Source organism: Pogoniulus pusillus, chromosome 12, assembly GCF_015220805.1.
Source record: "Pogoniulus pusillus isolate bPogPus1 chromosome 12, bPogPus1.pri, whole genome shotgun sequence".
In the NCBI taxonomy this organism is placed as follows: Eukaryota; Metazoa; Chordata; class Aves; order Piciformes; family Lybiidae; genus Pogoniulus; species Pogoniulus pusillus.
Genome location: NC_087275.1, coordinates 724,525 through 745,669, shown reverse-complemented (window position 1 = coordinate 745,669; position 21,145 = coordinate 724,525). Strand labels below are relative to the sequence as shown.

The 21,145-nt window shown below is 41.2% G+C and overlaps 1 protein-coding gene across 6 annotated transcripts in view; it reads right to left on the bottom strand.

Annotated features, from left to right (window-relative positions):
• Positions 1-21,145, bottom strand: part of LOC135180060 (ephrin type-A receptor 6-like) — a 552,362-nt gene that overhangs the window by 274,949 nt on the left and 256,268 nt on the right. For all 6 annotated transcript variants that reach the window (XR_010304263.1, XM_064152220.1, XM_064152215.1 and 3 more), the window contains exons 4-5: positions 16,703-16,858; positions 7,376-7,711 (exon numbers count right to left, since the gene is read on the bottom strand). Coding sequence is in view for 5 of the 6 variants with exons in the window: in XM_064152220.1 (XP_064008290.1) it covers positions 7,376-7,711; positions 16,703-16,858 (492 nt within the window). In the remaining variant the exon portion in view is untranslated. The remainder of the gene's footprint in view (positions 1-7,375; positions 7,712-16,702; positions 16,859-21,145) is intronic.

The window sequence follows — 21,145 nt, the reverse complement described above, 5'->3', positions numbered from 1 at the left end:
CTGAGTCAGCCTTGCTCCAGCTAAATGTAAACCCATACATGGGATTGCTTTTGCCCAAGAACCAGCATGCACCTGGTGGGTAATGCAAGAAGATGAAGAATTTTATTGTGTGTCACAAAATAATCTCACTTTAGGTGAGAATACACAGTAAATTATATATAGTAGTATGATATTAATTGCTATCAAGCATGGTGCAGATTAGTAGTGTAGAGGTAGAGAATGTAATGGTTTGAGCTGCATCATATATTGGACACAGTTCTAAGCATTTTGCAATATTCAATCCGGATCTCCCCTGGGGCAGCTTGAGGCCTTTTCCTCTTGTCCTATCAATTATTACTCAGAAAAAGAGATCAATCCCCCACCCCAATACAATCTCATTTTGGGTATTTGTGGAGAGTGACAAGGTGTACTCCGAGCCTCTTTTCTCCAGTCTAAACAAGTCTAGTTCCCTCAGCTGCCCCTCACACAATTTGTGCTGTAGACACTTCACCAGATCATCTTTGGATCCCACTCATATTAAGGGAAGACTTTCTGTTGATGTTATTCCTCACATTTCCTGTAGCCAAAACCTTTGTGCTCTCCTGACATGTCTGATACTGATGACTAATCTAGGGAGACTGATGCACAATCAAAAATCCTGTCAGCTCTCTCACTTTTGTGGTTTGATTGAGCAAGTGTAGTACCTGCAGTACTGACATGATGCCAGCCTCTACCAGGGGAGCTGCCTTTCCATCTGGGTGGTTTCTTCTGTTCAGATCCATCTTGCAAGAGTTATTCCAGCAATGCCCGTTTTCTGTCATGTTGCCAGCAGTGCTCTGTCTGGTTTAGTGTTTCAAGCGGCAGTTTCCTGAATGAATTCAATCTGTTTTTTTTTCATTTCTTTTTTTTTTGCTCTTTTCCCCTTTCTCTTTTGGTGTAATTCAATATCTCTGCAGTAGAGTAGTGAATCATTTTCTGTATCTCAACTAAAGCTATCCACTTTCTTTTTTTTACTCTCCCAACAGTGGGATACAGGGATGGGGAGGTGAAAGAAAGCATTGGAGTTAATCCCTGACAATAGTGTTGTCCTTCTTTGCCACAAGGGCACACAGCTGGCTCATTGTGAACTTGTTGTCCACCAGGAAGCAGGTACTTCTCGACAGAACTGCTTTCCAGCACCTCAACCCATAACCTTTATTCCTCCCCAAGTGTAGAACAGTACACTTGCCCTTGTCCACCTTCTTGATGTTCACCTCTGTCCAGATATCTAATCTGTCCAGGTCACACTGAATGGCATTACAGTCTTCTGGTGCATCAGCCACTCCTTTCAGTTTTGTATTGAAGCTAGTAGAACTGTAAAATAAATAGACTTCTGAAGCCTAGGAGACCATGGAATTTTGACTTCACTCTAAACCTTATTCCAATATGCACAACTTAATGCCATTATGCCATATGAAAAAAACCCACAACCATTGGAACATTGGAACATAAAATGTTTCACCTCAACAAGAGGAGAAACTTCTTTACAGCGAGGGTGACAGAACACTGGAGCAGGCTGCCCAGAGAGGTTGTGGAGTCTCCTACTCTGGAGACTTTCAAAACCCACTTGGATGTGTTCTTGTGTGAACTACCCTGGGTGATCCTGCCTTGGCAGGGAGGTTGGTCGCTCCCCACCTCTAAAGTTCTGTGATTCTGTGATTCATAAGGAAGAGTCACAGAAATGGAAGTGGAAGAAAACACGTCGTTGAGTGTAAGGAAGAAAGTGTATTTTAAGAAGCAAATAAATCAGAGCTACCTGCTGCCAATCTAATTGCTTTAAAGATCCCATAGCAAACATCAGAAAAAATGGTTTGTAATTTACTACGTCCTTCATTTCAAACACGCTCCCTAAAGGTTTGTGTCAAAGTCATGGCATCTACAAACACAATCTGTTTCAGATTGACTAGCTGTGATGAATGTCTTCTTTTACCACCATTGGCTAAAATGATTCCTCTTGCCAAGAATGCAACAGAAGTCTCCATTTCACCTGTCATGTACTGGGAACACCAGAGCTGAATTTGTTTCTTTAAAAAAAAAAAAATCCTAAGCAGTTTTCAGAAATGTTTAGATAAACTTTGAAAACAGAAGGTTCCTAATGTAACTCTGAAGAGTTTTGTAAGCTGGTTGACAATTTTGGCAGAGGTTTCTAATTACTTAAGTCACCTTACTCTTGTAGTCTACCTTAAATATTACCTGTGCCCCCGATTTCTCAACTACTTTTTCCAGTGCCTCGAAGTCCCTTCTGATTGCCTTTAGGCCTCTGGTATCAACCTCATCATTTCCCAGCTGTGTAATCAACAAGGGACAGTAATCAAGAGGGCTACACTACAGTAGGCAGCTTTCTGGTGACATCCCTAACCTGGGCCCCAGGGAGGTAGCAGACTTCCCTGTGGGAGGGGTCTGGCCAGAATATGAAGCCCTCTGTTCCCTTCAGAAGGATATCACCAACAACAATTACCCTCCTCTTTTTCTTTTGGGTACTCGTTCTGATGCAAGGGAGCAACTGATTTATTTTAGTCAACCCCCCAGATGGTGATGCTTCTGCCTCCAAAACCACCTCACCCTCAACTTCTAGTGCCTTGTATCTGTTGTGCAAGGGCAACTGAGGGGGTGAGGGGGGCTGGAAGGGGTTTCCCTTGCTCCTTCTGACAGGCACCTCTGTCCATTCCCCCTTGATTCTTGGGTCACCTCTCTTTGCTAAGGGAGTCTGCAGAGCCCGGTGCCATAAATCCAACTCCCCTTCACATCCTCTTATAGCCCTTAGCCTTTCCACTTTGTCCTTCAGTTCAGTCACTAGGTTAAGCAGATCATTGATCTGCTCACAACTAACACAGACATTGTCTCTGCCACCCTCAGCTTCGAGTGCCAGGCTCCAGCACTCATCACAGCCAGTTGCCTGGGTGCCTGCATGCCTACATGTGGGCTCTGCTTGGGTACCCATAGTTTTACAAACAGCCATTGACTGAATTTTAACCATGCCTCCCTTCCTTCGGGGAACTGACAGGTTTTGGTTGGGTGGTTTTGGTTTAGGTTTTTTTTGTTGTTGTTGTTGTTTTATTTTTGTTTGTTTGGGGTGTTGGGGTTTTTGTGTTTCGTTGGTTTGGTTTTGGGTTTTGTTTTCTTTCTCTGGTGTGCACTTCTGGCTGGATTCAGCAGAGAAAGCTTCCTTCTTCCTGAATCAAGGTCTTGTGCCACTGCTGCTTCTCATTTCAATCACCTGTGTGCTCGCACCACCCCTGCTGCATTACTCTCTCAAGCATGTGCCTATGCCTTGTATCTTGCTGCACCTGCCACTTCCCTGTCCCCTTCTGAGATTCTCCCTTCAGGACAGCCCAAAAGTAAAAAAAAAAAAAAAGCTTTGAAAAAGCTTTGAAAGAAAGCATGAAAAAAGACAACCTCATGTGTCTCAGCCAGTCCCCACAGGGGAGGTGCTCCAGCCCTCTGATCACCTTTGTGATCTTCCTTTGAACCCACTCCAGCAGTTTGATGTCCCTCTTATGCTGGGGGCACCAGGACTAGATGCAGTACTCCAGGTGGGAAGAGCAGAGGAGCAGAATCATCCTGATGGACACATTTCTTTTGATGCATCCCAGGTCATGGTTTGCCTTCTGAGCTGCAAGTGCACATTGCCAGCTCATGTTGAGTTTTACATCAACTGACACCTCTAAGTCTCTCTCCTCAAGACAGCTCTCAAGCCACTCCTCAACTAACCTATATTTGTGCTTCAGATTGCCAGGACCCAGGTGTAGGACCTTGCACTTGGCCTTGCTGAATTTCATGGGGCACCTCTCAAGCCTGTCCATGTCTCTCTGGATGACATCCCTTCCCTCCAGCATGTCAGATGGACCACACATCTTGGTGTCATCCTCAAATTTGCTGTGGATGTGCTCAATCCCACTGCTCATATCCCTGACAAAGATGTTAAACAGTGGTGGTTGTCTATCAAAAAGGAGGGGCCACGGGGGGCAAGCAAGGCCAATATGCTTAAAGAAAAGACAATGCTAGCTCCTCAGCTACTGTAAATGATTGTAGTTAACAGAATGTTCTGGATTTACAACAGCTGAAGATACTGTTCTTAACACAGGTATGACAACTGAAGAAAACAATTTCTATGTTTATAAAGAGGTACAGCACTTCATGTAAAGTGTATGGCCAAAACATTGAAACAGAGTGTGTGAAAAGATTACACATACAAAGGTAGCATGAACGTGGAATAAAGATGTTGTGTAGGTGTAATTTATTATAGATCTAGATCTTTCATGGTAGGCACATCAAAGGAGAAAAAAAACCAACCAAACAAAAAACCCAAAACAGAACTAAAACCATTGTGATCAGACATCTGGTAACGCAGCCCTTCTACACAGAAAGATATTTTTGATGTGTTGCCACATTGTGTGTACAATCTTGGATCTTTGTTTTATAGGAATGTGTGCACGAATCTGCAATAAGTACTGTTCATTTCAGTATAATGAAGATTACAAGGAAACATTCTAACAGTGAGTTTACTGTTTGGTGGCATAAATAGAAAACTGAATGTGATTATTTATGTCTTTGGGTTTTTTTGTATATATGGCAAATGCAGAGGTATAAGTTGTTTACTAATAGCTATCTAGCAGTAAAAAAAAGTCACTAATCCCTTTATCTGAGGACTTCAACTTGATCTATAAAGATTAATACAATCTCTGCAATGTTCTGGAGCTTTAGTTCTGCAGCTACTTTTTCTGACATTAAATACACAAGTTTTTTCTGTATCACTTCTTATTTATGACTAAAAGCCACTCACAAAAAATGTTTATTGGCCTCTCAGTTTCCATCAATGAAAACAGCATTAATTTTCTTCCATATTTTGTATAATATTATCCTTCTCTTTTTTGCTTCTAAATATATAGTTAATGTGCTTATGAGTTTATATTACTACACAGTTTCTAAGCCTACAAAAAAGGGTTTATATTTACAACAACATTTTATAGATGCCTCTGTGTCATTTATTACAATGTGTTTCCTGCAAAGCTGCCTTTTTATATCCAAATAAATTTAAAGATACTGTGGAAAACAGCATTTTTAGTCATGTAAGAATTATTACAGGGAACGCAAACAGTCTACATTATAAAGTTTAGAATCATAGAATCATAGAATCAACCAGGTTGGAAGAGACCTCCAAGATCATCGAGTCCAACCTATCACCCAGCCCTAGCCAGTCAACTAGACCATGGCACTGAGTGCCTCTTCCAGTCTTTTCTTGAAGACCCCCAGGGACGGTGCCTCCACCACCTCCCTGGGCAGCCCATTCCAATGGGAAATCACTCTCTCTGTGAAGAACTTCTTCCTAACATCCAGCCTATACCTACCCTGGCACAACTTGAGACTGTGTCCCCTTGTTTTATTGCTGGTTGTCTGGGAGAAGAGGCCAACCCCCACCTGGCTACAATGCCCCTTCAGGTAGTTGTAGACAGTAATAAGATCACCCCTGAGCCTCCTCTTCTCCAGGCTAAACAGGCCCAGCTCCCTCAACCTCTCCTCATAGGATTTGTGTTCCAGGCCCCTCACCAGCTTTGTTGCCCTTCTCTGGACATGTTCCAGCACCTCAACATCTTTCTTGAATTGAGGGGCCCAGAACTGGACACAGTACTCAAGGTGTGGCCTGACCAGTGCTGAGTACAGGGGAAGAATAACCTCCCTTGTCCTACTGGCCACACTGCTCCTGATGCAGGCCAGGATGCCATTGGCTCTCTTGGCCACCTGGGCACACTGCTGGCTCATCTTCAGTTTACTGACAGAATGTCACAAAATACCTAGACATTGATCTTTTCCCTGTTACTAGTAAACCACAGTGAAAAATCTATATCCTTAAACCAGGAACATGCAACAGCAAAAGTCATTGTTGTTTAAAGAGTCCACCATATAAATACATATGACAAAGGTCACACTGCTCTTAGTTTTAAAACAAGCCACATCTATGGTGATTTCTACCTATGCATGCTTGATGAGTTGCATTTAGTACCATGTAACAAAATGGCTAAAAATAAGTATGCATAAGAGACGTTTCCAACACCATGTTTGTTTCCTTTAATAAGAAAGGAGAGAGATACATGCTCACAACATAATACATTGCCTAAAAGCTTAAGGCAATTCTCAGTGCATGGCATCTGTCATTAGGCATCCTATATAATTAGCCCTTCTGTTACCATCATCATGAACAGGGAGTAATTTTTGTGCTTCTTCTAATCCATTTTAATGAATACTATTAGTATTGCTGTCATTGTCAATATCATGATCATCATCACAGCAAGCTGTTAATTTTTCTATGCCCAAAGGCAAACAAGTCATTACTTATCAACAAAACTACTTGTCCTCGATACACAGATAAGCAGATTTTTGCTAGGCTGATCAGTGAAAGAGCCCAGGGTCTTCCTGCAATTGGAGCATAGCAGAATCCTCTTGATTAACACTGCTACTGAACACTTTCACATTATCAGAGGTCTTCTACTCAAAATAGTGGTTTTGCCAGTTTGGTTCCTGTTCTACATGAAACACTTTGGCGGCAGTTGCCATGTCACAGCACGGTAGATGAAAAACATTTGTGGAACAAATGTCAGCAAGGCATAATTTTTAAATAGGCTTCTCATTTCCAGTAACATGAGCCAGGAGATAATGCTGCTATATAGATTGCTTTGCTGGTAGCCCATCATGCTCTTTCCTGGCATAGCTCGAGAAAGTTGCAGAAATAAATGAAGATACAGAGGTCTTTTAGTTTCCCCTGTTTCTCATAAAGGTTGACCTTGGACATACATTTGAACTAAAGTGGGGGGAAGAACAAGCGCAAAAACAATAAGGGAAAATGGACGAAGAAAGAAAGAAACAAAAATCTATTAGGACACCCCACCTAAATAGATGGCTGTACAGACATTGAAATATGTTACAGTTCAGCATACAGCATTAATACTACGAAAAACAAATCCTAAGGGAAGCATCTTCACCTTCATTTCACCTGTAAATTGTGAAATTGTGCTACCCTGCAGCATTTTATTCTTTCAAAACTGAAATCATAAGGAAAGACTTGGAAAAGCACCAGACACATACAGCAGTTCTGATGAACCACTAATAGATCATCTCAGGTAGTTAAAACTTGCATTTAAAGAGCAGACTACGTTTTTGTGCCCTGTTGGGTCAAGGGCCAACTGCCAAAAGCATTTAGTATCCTCATCAGTGGAAGCACTGACCATGAAAGCACTTGAAAACCTTTAATCTGCAAAGCATCTCAACTTGCTGACCAAGCCTTCCAATTGACAAAACAACCCTCCTGATTAGTGCATAGATGACAAGGTCAGAGTAACAGAAATGCAATGCTGGGACTTACCATCTTGGTCTGTGGTAACTGTGATAGCTGTGAACTGCTTGGGAGAGAAACTCAGCTCTGAGACCCCATTCATGGCTTCTATTTCAAAGGTGTAGTTCATGTGTGATACAAAGTCAAGAACTGTAACAGAAGAGTTGATCAGACCTGTGTGCCTGGGGATGAAACGGATGCCTCCCCCACAAATCTCACACTGGCTGGCATCTGATCCACATTTCTTACAGATGACGCTGTAAGTGAGATCTTTCCTCCCTCCAGTGTCACTTGGAGGGCTCCATTCCAACATGAGAGCTGTTTCATTGATGGTAAAAATTACATTCCTTGGAGCAGAAGGTGGTCCTGCAGAGAAGGAGAAAGCCTGCTAAGTGACAATTTTCTGTTTGGAGTGAAAAATCAACATGAAAAAATGTACTAGCCTTCAGGCAATTATATGCAAATGGGAGATAAAAGGTTTACATTTCAATACCAAATCCAATGCAAAAATTGAAAGTTATCTAAATATTTACAGTCTTTGAAAATTAAGTAGAAAAAATAAATGGGTTAGATCGCGGAATGCTGAGGAATCTTAATACATCAGAATTAATTCAGATATTACTTAAGGCAACATAAAAATTGCTCAGGAATGTCAAATCTAGACTTGATATCACAAATTTGTACTAGGTAGATCTTGATCCTGTGAGATATTGAGGGAGAGTTTTAATCATAAAGATTATTTTATGTCTAGTAATGTAGACTTTTCTGATACTTTTCTGAAGCATCTTTGACATTTTATATGATTTAAATAAATAAATAATAGCTTTATAATAACTGCAAGAGGTAAAATTAGTTGTATTCATTCTTCAGTGTCAGATGTTATTTTGACCTCCGCTCTGTAGGGATTTGCTTGCTGCTGTTCACTAACAGAGTTAGTAATACTAACTCTAGTTAGTAATACCGACATTACTATTAGGCACAGGAGGCAGTTTACAGGTTTTTTTTTCTTTCCCACCTGGCATCTAACAAAAATCAATGTTAACAGTGAAGATATCAAGTTCACGAGTTACAGATCTAAAAGGATGGGTACAAAGCAGAAGAAAAACTACTTCTCGAAGACTGTGGGAAGGGGTGCAAAGATACTAGATGAAGGCAGAGCGTAAAAAATCTCTCTGCTAGAAAACAGATAGTAAAGCTCTCTATACTCTCAGCCAAAAGTGATCCATTTCCCATGAATCTTGCAGAATCACAGGTGGTAAGGGTTTGAATGGACCTCCAGAGACCACCAGTGAGATTGCCTTCACTATGGTCTGAGACTAAGGGAGCTGGGGTTGTTTAGTCTGGAGAAGAGGAGGCTCAGAGCAGAGCTCATTACTGTCTAAAACTACCTGAAGGGAGGTTGTAGCCAGGTGGGGTTGGGCTCTGTTCCCAGGCAACCAGCAACAGAACAAGGGGACACGGTCTCAAGTTGTGCCAGGAAAGGTGTAGGCTGGATATTAGGTGGAAGTTGCTGGCAGAGAGAGTGATTGGCATTGGAATGGGCTGCCCAGGGAGGTGGTGGAGTCGTCGTTCCTGGAGGTGTTGAAGCCAAGCCTGGCTGGGGCACTTAGTGCCATGGTCTGGTTGGCTGGCTAGGGCTGGGTGCTAGGTTGGACTGGCTGAGCTTGGAGGTCTCTTCTAACTTGTTTGATTCTATGATTCTATGATAGTCGAGGTATGACCACAAGTTCTAAGCTGTTAGGCTAGTCTGCTGTGTAGGATCACGTGTGAATCATCTGAGGCTTTATGTATCAGCTTCCATAGTCTGCTGGAAGAACTTCACCACCTAGTGATTTTTTTTTACATAAGAATTAAGGATGGGGTGAAGGAAAGGCAGAAACTGTTAGAGGAAGTCATTTAAGGGATTTGTGCCCTAAAGAAAGTGGTGAGTTAGCTACTGATTTTCAGACACTTGATCATTAAAATATTTTGAGGTGTTACATTGCTTTCTATTTTTTTAGTAGACAAGAAAAGTTAAACTATTTTGAGTGCCTGAGCATTTATTCATACATCTATTTATGCAGAGTTCACAGTTAGCAGCCCAAAAACCCTGGACAATAAAGACCATCTATCGTTCAGTGTATCAAGCAATCGTTTAGTTTGTGACTCATTTCTACTGAAGACTGACATTTCTAGAATCTCTCAGATGAAAATCATGTTTGTAATTTCCAGTTTTTATGGCCACAGGCAATATTTTCAGCATTTCCTTCTTGGTCTCTACTGTGACCTTGTGATGAGTCAAACACCAAAATATTTCTGATACTGTAACATGTAAGTATTTCTAAACGTAATTTGTTAACAAAGGCTTCACATGAAACTACTGTGGGCTCGATGGTTCCAACTAGTGTGAAAAACAGTCCTGAGAGAGGAATAAGCTAGAACCATCAAAGATAGCTCCAGCTTCAGTTCTTAGGATTTACATGCAGAAGACAGGAATAATTATGTTTCCTCTATAAACATGCTGTGAGAATTAAATAACGACTGGTTTTAAAACATTTCCACTGTTATAGCCAGGGAAAAAAATTAGCAATATTGAGGATGAGTCTTAATTATACTTACATATATGCATAACTTCAAGTGGATCAGTAATGCCCTGGAAATCATTGGTCATATTCATACACTTATAATTAAGCATCTGTCTAATTGCTCTAAGAATTGGAGCCAATGTTTTAAAACTTTGCCAAATTTATTCTTACATGAACTATATCTATTATGAGAGTAGCTCATTAAAGCTCAGTATTTTTAATGCTACTTCATCAATTTTTGCAAGCCAAAACAGAAATTAAGGTGAATCTGGGCAATAGCAGATTTTGTCTGGCTTTGTCTTATATTTTTTTTTTTTTTAATGAAGGTAAAAGTATAAAATCAAAGAACACTCGTGAAAAGTCCCTTAAGTTTTACAAACACAGGCCCCCACAGACCAGATGCACATTCTTGATTAAGGAGTAATAAGGCTTTTGTAGCAATTAGTTGAAGAGTTATAATATGTAACCATAGATATCAAGCTTTGTAGATGTATTTGTAGCAATTAGTTGAATGTTTATAATACGTAACCTTGAACAGTCAGAGCTCGCATTCTTTTTGACTAAAGCGAGCAGGACAGAGATAAAGAGGAGCTGAAACACCCAGGCTACAAGCTAACGAACCAATTAAAGGAAGCCAGCTGCAAAATTGGACTGCATTTGAAAAGTACACTGTGAGGAAAACTACTGGCCTTCATCCCAGCTGACCACCAGGAAACCACAGAGAGGGGTGGACAATGGGAGGACACCTATGTTAATGAGTTCCAAATGAATAATATAGTAACCACACCAATTCTAAGAAGTAATTGTACTAACCCTTCCTCTTATCATGACTATGTATGCTTTTGCAGCATACCGCACAGGCGTGTGGGTTTGGTGGACAGATCGCCCCTGTCACCTGGCGCCGTGATAAGCATCCCTACTTCAGAGCTCTCTAGGGGCTGTGGGGTTCTTTTCTGCAGGTCACTTGTATTACATATAAATGGCATTGGTAAGAAAACCCTCCAAAACAATAGATAAAATATACTGCTTATTTTTTTTTTCCTTTTAATTTGTACTAGAAAGTCAGGGTTGTTCAATTCCTGATTAGGGGTTTAATCTTCCATTGCAAGAGAAAACATGAATTATTATACATTCAGATTTCAGTGAAAAAAGAGGTGATTATCAATTATGTTGGAAGTGTTTTTAGGTATATGGCTATCTGCTTGCAAACACTGAGACACACTTCATACCAGAGGATCCTCAGGATGATCTGCATGATGATCAAATAGCTTTTTAATTGCTGTTAAATTGTGCCAGTTAAACTCTGTTTTCATGCAAATATTAAGATGTAATGACATGCAGTGAATCGTTTACTAAGATTTAGAACTCGGAACAAAGACAGACAATTAATTCTAATCCTCAGATTCAGCTAAGTTATGTGTCACTGGGCTTTTATGAATGTGGCCTGACTGCCTTGTTATCATTTACACAGGCACTTAGTGCCATGGTCTGGTTGATTGGCTAGGGCTGGGTGCTAGGTTGGACTGGATGAGCTTCGAGATCTCTTCCAACCTGCTTGATTCTAAAATTATACAGATTATTTGACACTCTGGAAAAACTTGGTAGCAGTGACCCTCCTTCAGATACCTATGTGCAAAGCTCTCAGGGACTTTTTAAAGGAAAACAAATATATTGGTGCCAATGATGGATTCTTTTCCTCACAGCAAATTTCCTGACTTTGGATTTTATGCAAAAGAGTAAAACACAGTTCAGATGGATAAGCAGTAAAAGACATACAGCTATTTTGCTTCTCACATGAAACACAGTCCAAGCATGAGCAATGTATCTTTTGCTTCATTTACAAACTATAATGTAAAAAGTATTTCTACATTTTCTGTGTGGAGCAGACTGGCATTTGTTCTAGTTTAGAGCTTCCTGGAGACCCAAAGCCCATGAGACAAATTTAATTGTAGGATGCCTCCCCTCTCCCCCTTTCTGAAAACAAAGGATTAGGGAGAAGGAGTGAAAAGGGGTAAAACACACACAAAAAACAGCCTAGCACAGATTTTGGAAGCAAAAAAAAACATTTAAAATAAATAAAGGGTAGTGCTGGAGAAGGGAAGACTGAGAGGGGATTTAATCAATGTTTATAAACACCTGAGGGCTGGGGGTCAGGAGCAGGAGGACAGGCTCTGCTCACTTGTTCCCTGGGATAGGACAAGGAGCAATGGATGGAAGCTGCAGCACAGGAGGTTCTTCCTCAACACAAGGGCAAACTTCTTTACGGTAAGAGTCACAGAGCACTGGCTCAGGCTGCCCAGAAAAGTTGTGGAGTCTCCTTCTCTGGAGACTTTCAAGGCCTGTCTGGATGTGTTCCCCTGTGATCTGTGCTAGATTGTGTGGTCCTGCTCTGGCAGGGGATTGGACTCAATGATCTCTTTGGGTCCCTTCCAACCCCTGACATCCTGTGAGCCTGTGTATTTAGGGTAAGGGAATTTACAGAGGTATAAGGGAAGGAAAATAGATACAAACATATATACAAAACCAGATGGATGACATTGGATTGTCCTGGATGGAGATAGATTCAGGAGGCAGCTGGTCAGCCACATGGGTGGTTGGCTGGACCATATGGCTAAGCTGGAGCAGTTGCAGTAGCAAGGGTGTTGCTCCTCAGACAAGGCAGAGAGAGAGAAAGAACAGCAACTCGGCTTGCCTCTTTATAGGGTTGCAGAGAGGAAATGGGAGTGGGCTAGCCTTTGCACCGGGAGTGATCTCCCACCAGGAGGGGCCAGGAGTAGCTGGCAGGCTCAGGTTCCAGACTATGCCTACTAGCAGGGGCCAGGGGGACCCCGGGTCAGGATTCCAGACCCCTCCCCCCAGGAGGGCTTAAGCTTTCTTATGTAGTAGGAAGCGCAACAAAGCTGAGTTTATGCCTTCTGTAATGCTTTGCACTTCATCTTGCTTTGCACATTATCTTTTGTGAAGGTAAAGTGCATTTTGCCTTTTGTGGAAGGGAAGAAGAGCAAATTCATTGCTGCAGAAATTCAGTGACAGCAATGCAGTATTTTAACCACTATAGAGCATTGATTGTCTCAAAACCACTTTGTTTTTCAACTGGGAACTGTCCAATACCAACTATTTGACTCTTAGAAGTTGGCATTACTTTTACTATTGGATTTATATGGAAGGGCAAAAAGTAGCTATTGTTGTCTGAGAATATTCAGAATCAACATCTGCATGTGCTACTTCTGTTCATAAATGCTTTTTTTATGTACATATATACATAGCATAGACAAGTAATGTCATGATGTGGAATGCTGTATCACATGTTTACTTTTCAGAATAATTTACTCTTTTTTTGTGAGGCAAGCAGGAAAAATGGAAGCCAGTGACTGCAAAAGAAGACTCTTACATCTGAACATAATGATAAACTGAAAACAAATATATATATATAATTATAGAGGCATTAGAGTCAATGGCTTTGTTTTGCTGCTAGAATATTGTATTGGCTTTTAAAACCAGAGGCGATCATTTTTGGCAAAGATTATTGAACAAAGCATAGCTCTGTTGAGTTCAAACTTTTTTTAAGCACATAACATGAAAATAGATGCATTCCAATTCAGATACGAAATATAAACCTGCCTGCCTTTAGCCCTGAAGTATGGACCAATGTACCCAATTACATTATAGTGGTAAAAGTTAGTACAGAGTGATCAGGCAGGGGATTAGCTACAATGCTATTTTTTGCTCACCATTTATACATAGAGATCACAGATACAGTACTTCAATATGACAAAGAAATACAAAAAGGAGAAAGAGCAGCAGTAAGAGATTGATGCCAAGTGCAAAACAATTGAAAAAAGCTAGGTTGAAGAGAATAACAATGTATCCTAATACAATTTTCATTTCTCTGATGAACATTAGCTTTTCTGCTTTTACAGTTACATGGAGTAAAAATGTACAGTTGTACAATTCTTGAAAAGTAGAGTGTATGCATTTTCATGGAATTAATTAAATTGGTTTCCAAGCTCATCTTGAGCAAAAGTGGATGCTTGACACTAAAGTCTTAATTTCATAGTTTCTTAAGTCAAAGTTCTTCTTTTCCATAGTGCTGCATAATCAAGTTTTCCAGTACTGAGGAAAAAATTCTAGAGTGAGGAATACTGACTAACCCTATACAGGAATGAAATCAGATAATAAAACAACTACTTATTGTAGGCATATTGCTTTTCAGGACTTGGGGAAACAAATAAAATAGGTATTAATGCAGTTGGTTCAAAATGTTTGAATACAAATACATTCCTTATTCAGTCAGTGTTTAATTCAAGAACCCAATTAAAAGGTGGCAAGAAAAATGTGTAATCTCTTCTGTTGCATCTCACATCTCAGGATCCAAATTGCCAAATGAACATCCAAAATACACATCTGTCCCAGAAGTGGTTTTGTGGAAAGGGTATTTTTTTTACTAAACAGTTTGTTTTTTCTCTGACTCCCACTAACAACAAACAAAATCCCTCACTTATTTTATTACAGTAAATCATGACAATCTAGAAGGGACACTCTAAACCACTCATATCTGTATCTCTGTTTATTACATTTCAATTAGTCACATCTGTACAGACCCACAAAAGACAGTGAGCTTGTATTTATTAAGAAACCTAATTTTAATAGCCAAGCATAATGTGAAAGTAGTGAGGCTAAAGATACCACTTGGTGAATAAATTGGCCTACAGACTCTTCATTCCTGGTGATGTTCAAAAGGACAAGAGCATAGTTTGTCTGTTAAGAGTCTTGGTGTCATTTGCAAAGCTGACAATTAGTGAAATCACAGGATATTAGGGGTTGGAAAGGACCCAAAGAGATCATTGAGTCCAATCCCCTGCCAGAGCAGGACCATACAATTTAGCACATATCACAGAGGAACACATCCAGACAGGCCTTGAAAGTCTCCAGAGAAGGAGACTCCACAACCTCTCTCGGCAGCCTGTGCCAGTGCTCTGTAGCCCTTACAGTCAAGGAGCTCCCCCTTGTATTGAGGTGGAACCTTCTGTGCTGCAACTTACACCCATTGCTCCTTGTCCTATCCCAGGGAGCAGTGAGCAGAGCCTGTCCCCACCCCCGACCAGCCCTCAGGTGTTTATAAACATTGATTAAATCCCCTCTCAGTCTTCTATTCTTCAGACTAAGCAGCCCCAGGTCCCTCAGCTTCTCCTCATCAGGCAGTGCTCTGGTCCCCTCATCCCCATAGCCCTCCGCTGGACCTCCTCCTTATGAAATAATCTTCATCATAGATGTAAGATTAATAGATCTGCTGTTACAGTCAATAAAGTACTCATACCTTGCAATCTAGGCTAAATAAGAGACAAAGCATGATGGTACTGAACCTAGAGCAAGGCAGGAACTCGAATGTGGTTCACTTTCTCCTTTATTTCATATTTCTTCCAAATCAGGGTGAGACAAGGCACTGGTACCACTCCTGTGGTTGATTTCTTCCCTCTTTCCACTCACACAGACACTTGGGTTGACATTCTCAGCAGGAATGGAGAGGTCTGTCAGCATGTCCCCCCCTGACAGTTTTTGGCCAGAGCAGCTCTCTACACCCCAATTTTGTTTGGAAAGCACCAATGTGTTGTAGTTACCTGCTCTCTTGTTGTGGAGGGCCCATAGGCCCAAATAGGCTTACACATGCCTTGCCTTGCCTGGACATGTTTTTCTGCCCAAACCAAAGGTAAACGCATTAAATGGGTAAAGGTGAAAAATCAGTGACATATAAACAATACGGAACCACATCTGCAGAATGCATGAGTGAAACCACCTTTTTCATCAGGAAATTGTCGAGTGCAGAGGACGTGTGCCAGTTCTGCAGGTAATTTTTTAATGGCCTGTGCCAGGGGCACTCGTTTGAGTGGAATTATTTGTAATTACCACTTTCTTGTGGGAAGTCTGGAATAACATTGTTTATTCCCTCACATATTTTGTGCAAAACGACAGGTCAACCTCGTCCTGCTCTGAGGTGAATTCACAACAGATTGTATGCATTTGATTGGGCTGCCTCTCTGAACTCTATGTTCCAGAATACTGGAACAGGCTGTCCAGGGCAGTTGTGGAGTCTCCCTCTCTGGAGATATTCAAAACCTGCCTGGTTGTGTTCCTGTGTAATCTAGTCTAGGTGATCTTGCTCTGGCAGGGTATTGGACTGGATCAGCTTTCGAGGTCCCTTTCAGCCCCTAACATTCTGCAATTCTGTGATTCTTTAAATACCTGGAGGCTGGGACTTATCTTTGCACCCTGAAAACTCTGTGGTTAGAATACATAACTTTCTGCTAAGTGCCTTGGATCTGAGGAATGCTATTTTTAGTGGCCATGATTCCTTCGTAGTTGATGTGTAATGTCTTGGTCTGTGTAATGGCTTCAGGGTTATTATCTAATCAGTTTCAAATAATTTGGCATGTTACCAATTTTCCCATTTGTGAAGAATTGCATGAGCATGAAAGCCATTCAGTTCTACTACTAGTAGTATTGGTAGTTCAATTCTATTGGCTCAGTTACTTTTACGTGATGCTGCCTCGCACAGTGTGAAACATACCAAAATGATGACAACACTCTGACGGTTATTATAACACAACTTTGGGTTTAAGGTTTTATACGTTAAGCTTTTTCTACACTTAGTCTATTAAAATACTTCATGCATTTAACATGTCGATTTTTCAAGAATCCTCTCAGCAGGAAGACTGCAGCACAACACTTTTTATACAAAATCAAGTAAACGAGACAGGAGAAGAGAACCGAAGACACCAGTACTGATCACACTTACGGGTACACGCCATAGTTGGTGGATCCTTCTCAGCTCTGAAATAACCTTTCTCACACTGACAGACAGATGTTGCTTCTACGTAAGTTGAACTGTATGGAGGGCACTTGGAGCACTTTACATTTCCAGCAAATGCTTTATAGAATCCAGGCCTACAAGCTGCAAAACCAAGAAAATACATCTCATAAACAGAAGCAAGTTTTAGGCATAAGTAAAATCTGTTCCAATTGCAAAGATGTGATGGTTTGGGTGTTCCCCACCCCCCCACACTTTAGAAATCACCCAGACTAGACTCAGCCAGCTCTGGAAATATGAATGAAGCTATTTATTTACAGCTGGCACAATATACAAGCAGATAGTTACAGTAGATACAGTTCTATACTGTTATTGCATCAATCACTTTCACAAACTACTTGTGCATATGTTAGTGTAATCTAGAATGTAAACTACAAAAAGCTGCCATCTGAAAAAACCTCTAGGGTTTGTTTTAATATTTCTATCTTTCAAATTATTTTGACACGTCTTATTTTCCCTAATGTTGTCTAACAGGAGTCTGTGAGTTACTAATTATATCAACTGCATTAGATTTGACTTGTGTAAAGCCCGGGGGAAGATAATATATTGTCTTAATGGTTAAGCAATTAGCAGGGTACTGAAAAATACTAGAGATGGTGCAAAGAAGCACTGATTGTTTAATTGGTGTCACAAAAGGTAACACATCTATAAACGTGCTTTACTGCAACCTTATCAGGATCTGATTACAAGGTTTTTAAACTATAGAAAATTTGTAACTAATATAATTTTCCTTTCTTAATGCCTAATATATGGCACCCAGGCATATACAAAAAGAAATTAACACTACACAAAGCCCTGGTGAAGTCCTACAGAAAATGATCCGTGGCTTGCTAGCCTCCCAGTCCGAGCAGAGTTGGAGAAGCAGCAGCAATTAGCACTGCTGGTATTGTTTACAGAGGTATTGAAGCAGACTGGAAACATTTTCAATGTGCATTATACACTTAAGTGCCTAAAAAGAAATATGATCTTAGCTGTTCCAAACAGGACAGTATGTGTGTCCTGCACAATGCTGTGGGACACCACCCTTTTCCATGCATGGCTGCAGGGTTGATCTATGGTGGTTACTACCCTTAAATGCCCCTGATTGCATCTCCTTGCCAGGACTTTGGCTGTGTGGGCTCACACCTAGCTCAGCAGCAGTGTAACTGAGGGTGGCCCAGTCTTGGTGAGGCTATGAGGAAAGGCTCCCTGACAGGGTGGTCGTGAGACTGACCTCTGCCTACAGAAGCTACTTTTGGCTGAGGGCTTGGTTCCTGCTTTGCCATGACAGAGACCTGCCTTGCTTGCTGATAGCACCTGATCAGCTCAGGTCACCTGCAGACCAGCACTCTTGGCCTGCCACCAAAAGCCCAAGGTGGTGATACAGGCCCTGCCTGGGAGCCCTTGTCACTGCTGAGCCCCAGGGGGGTGCTGGCCCCATGGTGCCATAGTGACCTAAACCAAGACATGGATATATAGCAAGTGTAGAGAAATCCATGCTTCACTGGGATCTACCTGGGAAATGAGACATATTGCCAAGTCCAGGGGAAGGCAGCTGAAGTCTGCAGGCTGTCTGCAGGCTGGCAGGCCAGAGGGCTTGGTCCCCTGGCATTGTTCGGGCACTGCAGAGTGAGGGTTTCATTTCGTTCTGGACAGGGCAGTATTTTAAGGATCTTTTGAATCACTGAGTATGGCCAATTATTACAAAATGTAGCTGTGGGCTCTCCTGCAGAAGAGTCTTTACTGCCTGAGACCATTATGGCCATTAAGTTCTTTGTCAGCCTGGGGAGTGTATGATGTATAGACACGAAATCCAGAAAAAGTAAACACTGTGGTCATCAAAATTTTGGTTTGGAAAAAAAAGGAGTCTCTTCGGCTGCTCTGTGAGCATGTCACTGAGAAAGAAACAGCTCATTCCAGCTTTAAACATCTGAACTGTTATCAAGTTATCAAGTTGCTTGAAATAAGAAAATAAGGAGGAAACTAAGGAGCAGCTTTTAGTTATGTCTGACATTGTTGGTCTGTCTGCCTGTAGGAAGATTATTTCTCATGAAAATAAGACTTGTACAGCCCAATGAGAAATCAACAATCAAAATTGAGAAGTCTCCACAAAACTGCACTGTGTGGCAACTTAACACAACTTATTTTCTATACATTTAGCTGAGATACACCTTCCTAAAGGGGAACCCAGAGAGACCCTTACAGTTTCATTCTGTTAGGTCCTTTTACATATGCCTGTATAATCACCATCAGTGAAAAACAAACTCAGGGTAAAATCAAAACAAAAGCGGCTTTCCTGTCTGGAAGGAATTAGTGATTATTCTCTGACTAGTGAAGATGTGTCAGTGATTTGAGACAAACAGATTTGTCCCGGAAGCTGAGTAAATAAAAAAGTTGCCTAGGTAAAATCAGAAGCTATTATAGTGGGAAGTCTCCAGTTTTCAACTGCGCAGAGACTGCACTACCATGTTACCACAGCACTGCAACAGTAGAATTATCACAAGGAACCAGCATTTAAAAAAACACACGTGACCTTTTCAGTCTTTGTCTCAAAATTTTCAAGCAGGACCACCAAAGCAGGTTGACATGTCATAGTGGCAATGATATCTGATGTCAATGAGATTTGCTTCCTTCATGCAATGAAACATTATATGTCTAAATGTACTGTAAGTGTACCATACATGGTCATAAAGAAGTTTTTGTTCATTGTTCAAAGTGGTAAAGACAGAACCTATCTCCTAGTTTCCATAGATCTCCATCAGCAATTTCTGGCAGGGAAAATGATGCTTAAAGGTCATCACCTGGCATACAATATCACAGTATCACAGTATCACCAAGGTTGGAAGAGACCTCACAGATCATCAAGTCCAACCCTTTAGCACAGTGCCCAAGGCTAGACCATGGCACCAAGTGCCACATCCAACCTTGCCTTGAACTGCCCCAGGGACGACGACTCCACCACCTCCCCAGGCAGCCCATTCCAGTGCCCAATGACTCTCTCAGGGAAGAACTTTCTCCTCACCTCGAGCCGAAATTTCCCCTGGCGCAGCCTGAGGCTGTGTCCTCTTGTTCTGGAGCTGGCCACCTGAGAGAAGAGAGCAACCTCCTCCTGGCCACAACCACCCTTCAGGTAGTTGTAGACAGCAATAAGGTCACCCCTGAGCCTCCTCTTCTCCAGGCTAAACAACCCCAGCTCCCTAAGCCTCTCCTCGTAGGGCTTGTGCAAAGCACCAATGAAACATATGCAAGCTATAATTAGTCTTCAAATAAAAATATACTACAGTTACATTTGTGGAACTGGGAAGAAGAAAATGTCAAGATGATTAGGGTACTTTATTAGTGATGGAAGGAGAGAGACAAAATCCACAAGATGCATCTTCCTGTAGAGGCTTGCAACTACTTATACTGTGGGGATCACTGGAACCTAATACATTGTCTGAGGTGGGAAATATGAATATGCAAATACACTGCTCCATACCTAAGTCTCTATTTCTGTTAATATTTTATGGTTAGAGCCAATAGAAAAGCCACAATTAGACAGACTTCACAAATCTTTGAATAAAGTGATATAAATATTATTTTCTACATTGTATAATTTTTAAAGGGACATCATTGCATTTTGAGAAGACAGAGAACAAAAAAATCAGCCAAGCTAATTGAGGTGCACAACAGAGATTATAATTAAAGTGCATGACAGAGGTGAAAAAGAAGGGAAGCAATTTCCTCCAATATACTAGTGCATACTCTGGGGAACAGGAAGGTCTGCAGGAAAAAAATGGAAAGAAAAGACCATTGTATCTCCCAGTAGTCAACTCCAGCACCTCCAGTAACTACCTTTAAGTAGCAAGAGAAATGTTAACTCAGAGAATACTTCAGGACAATGCAGTGCTGGAGTAAATGATAATAGTTACTGAGTCACAAAATCTGTTCACAGCAGCCGCAAAAACTCTTACACTTCAAAGCATAAGCTTAATAATGCATTTTATTACTTTCTAATTCTTGCTCCAAAAGCTTTATTTTTTAAGAGAATGTTTCCTTAATTCCTTCAGTTCCATGCAGTAAAAAGCTGGTATCTCAGTGATGTGGAGCAACAGAAATGCCAAGAAGCATTTTGCACTGAAATATTAGGTAACAGCCGTAATAGTGAACACCCCAGCATCTTTGCTGCAGGGTATCTCTAGGGCAGAAGAAGCATTCCTCTACTCACTTGCCCTGGCTTATTGTGGAACTCATAACAAAAAGGACCAAAAAGGAGGTACACACTTTAGTAGCTAGAACTAGTCAGCAAAGCTCTATGGCACATGTCCAAATAGTGGAGAGAATTCTTGAACACTCAGGTAAACTTCACTGACTTCTATTTAGCATGTTTCACATGCTGAAGATGCACAAGCC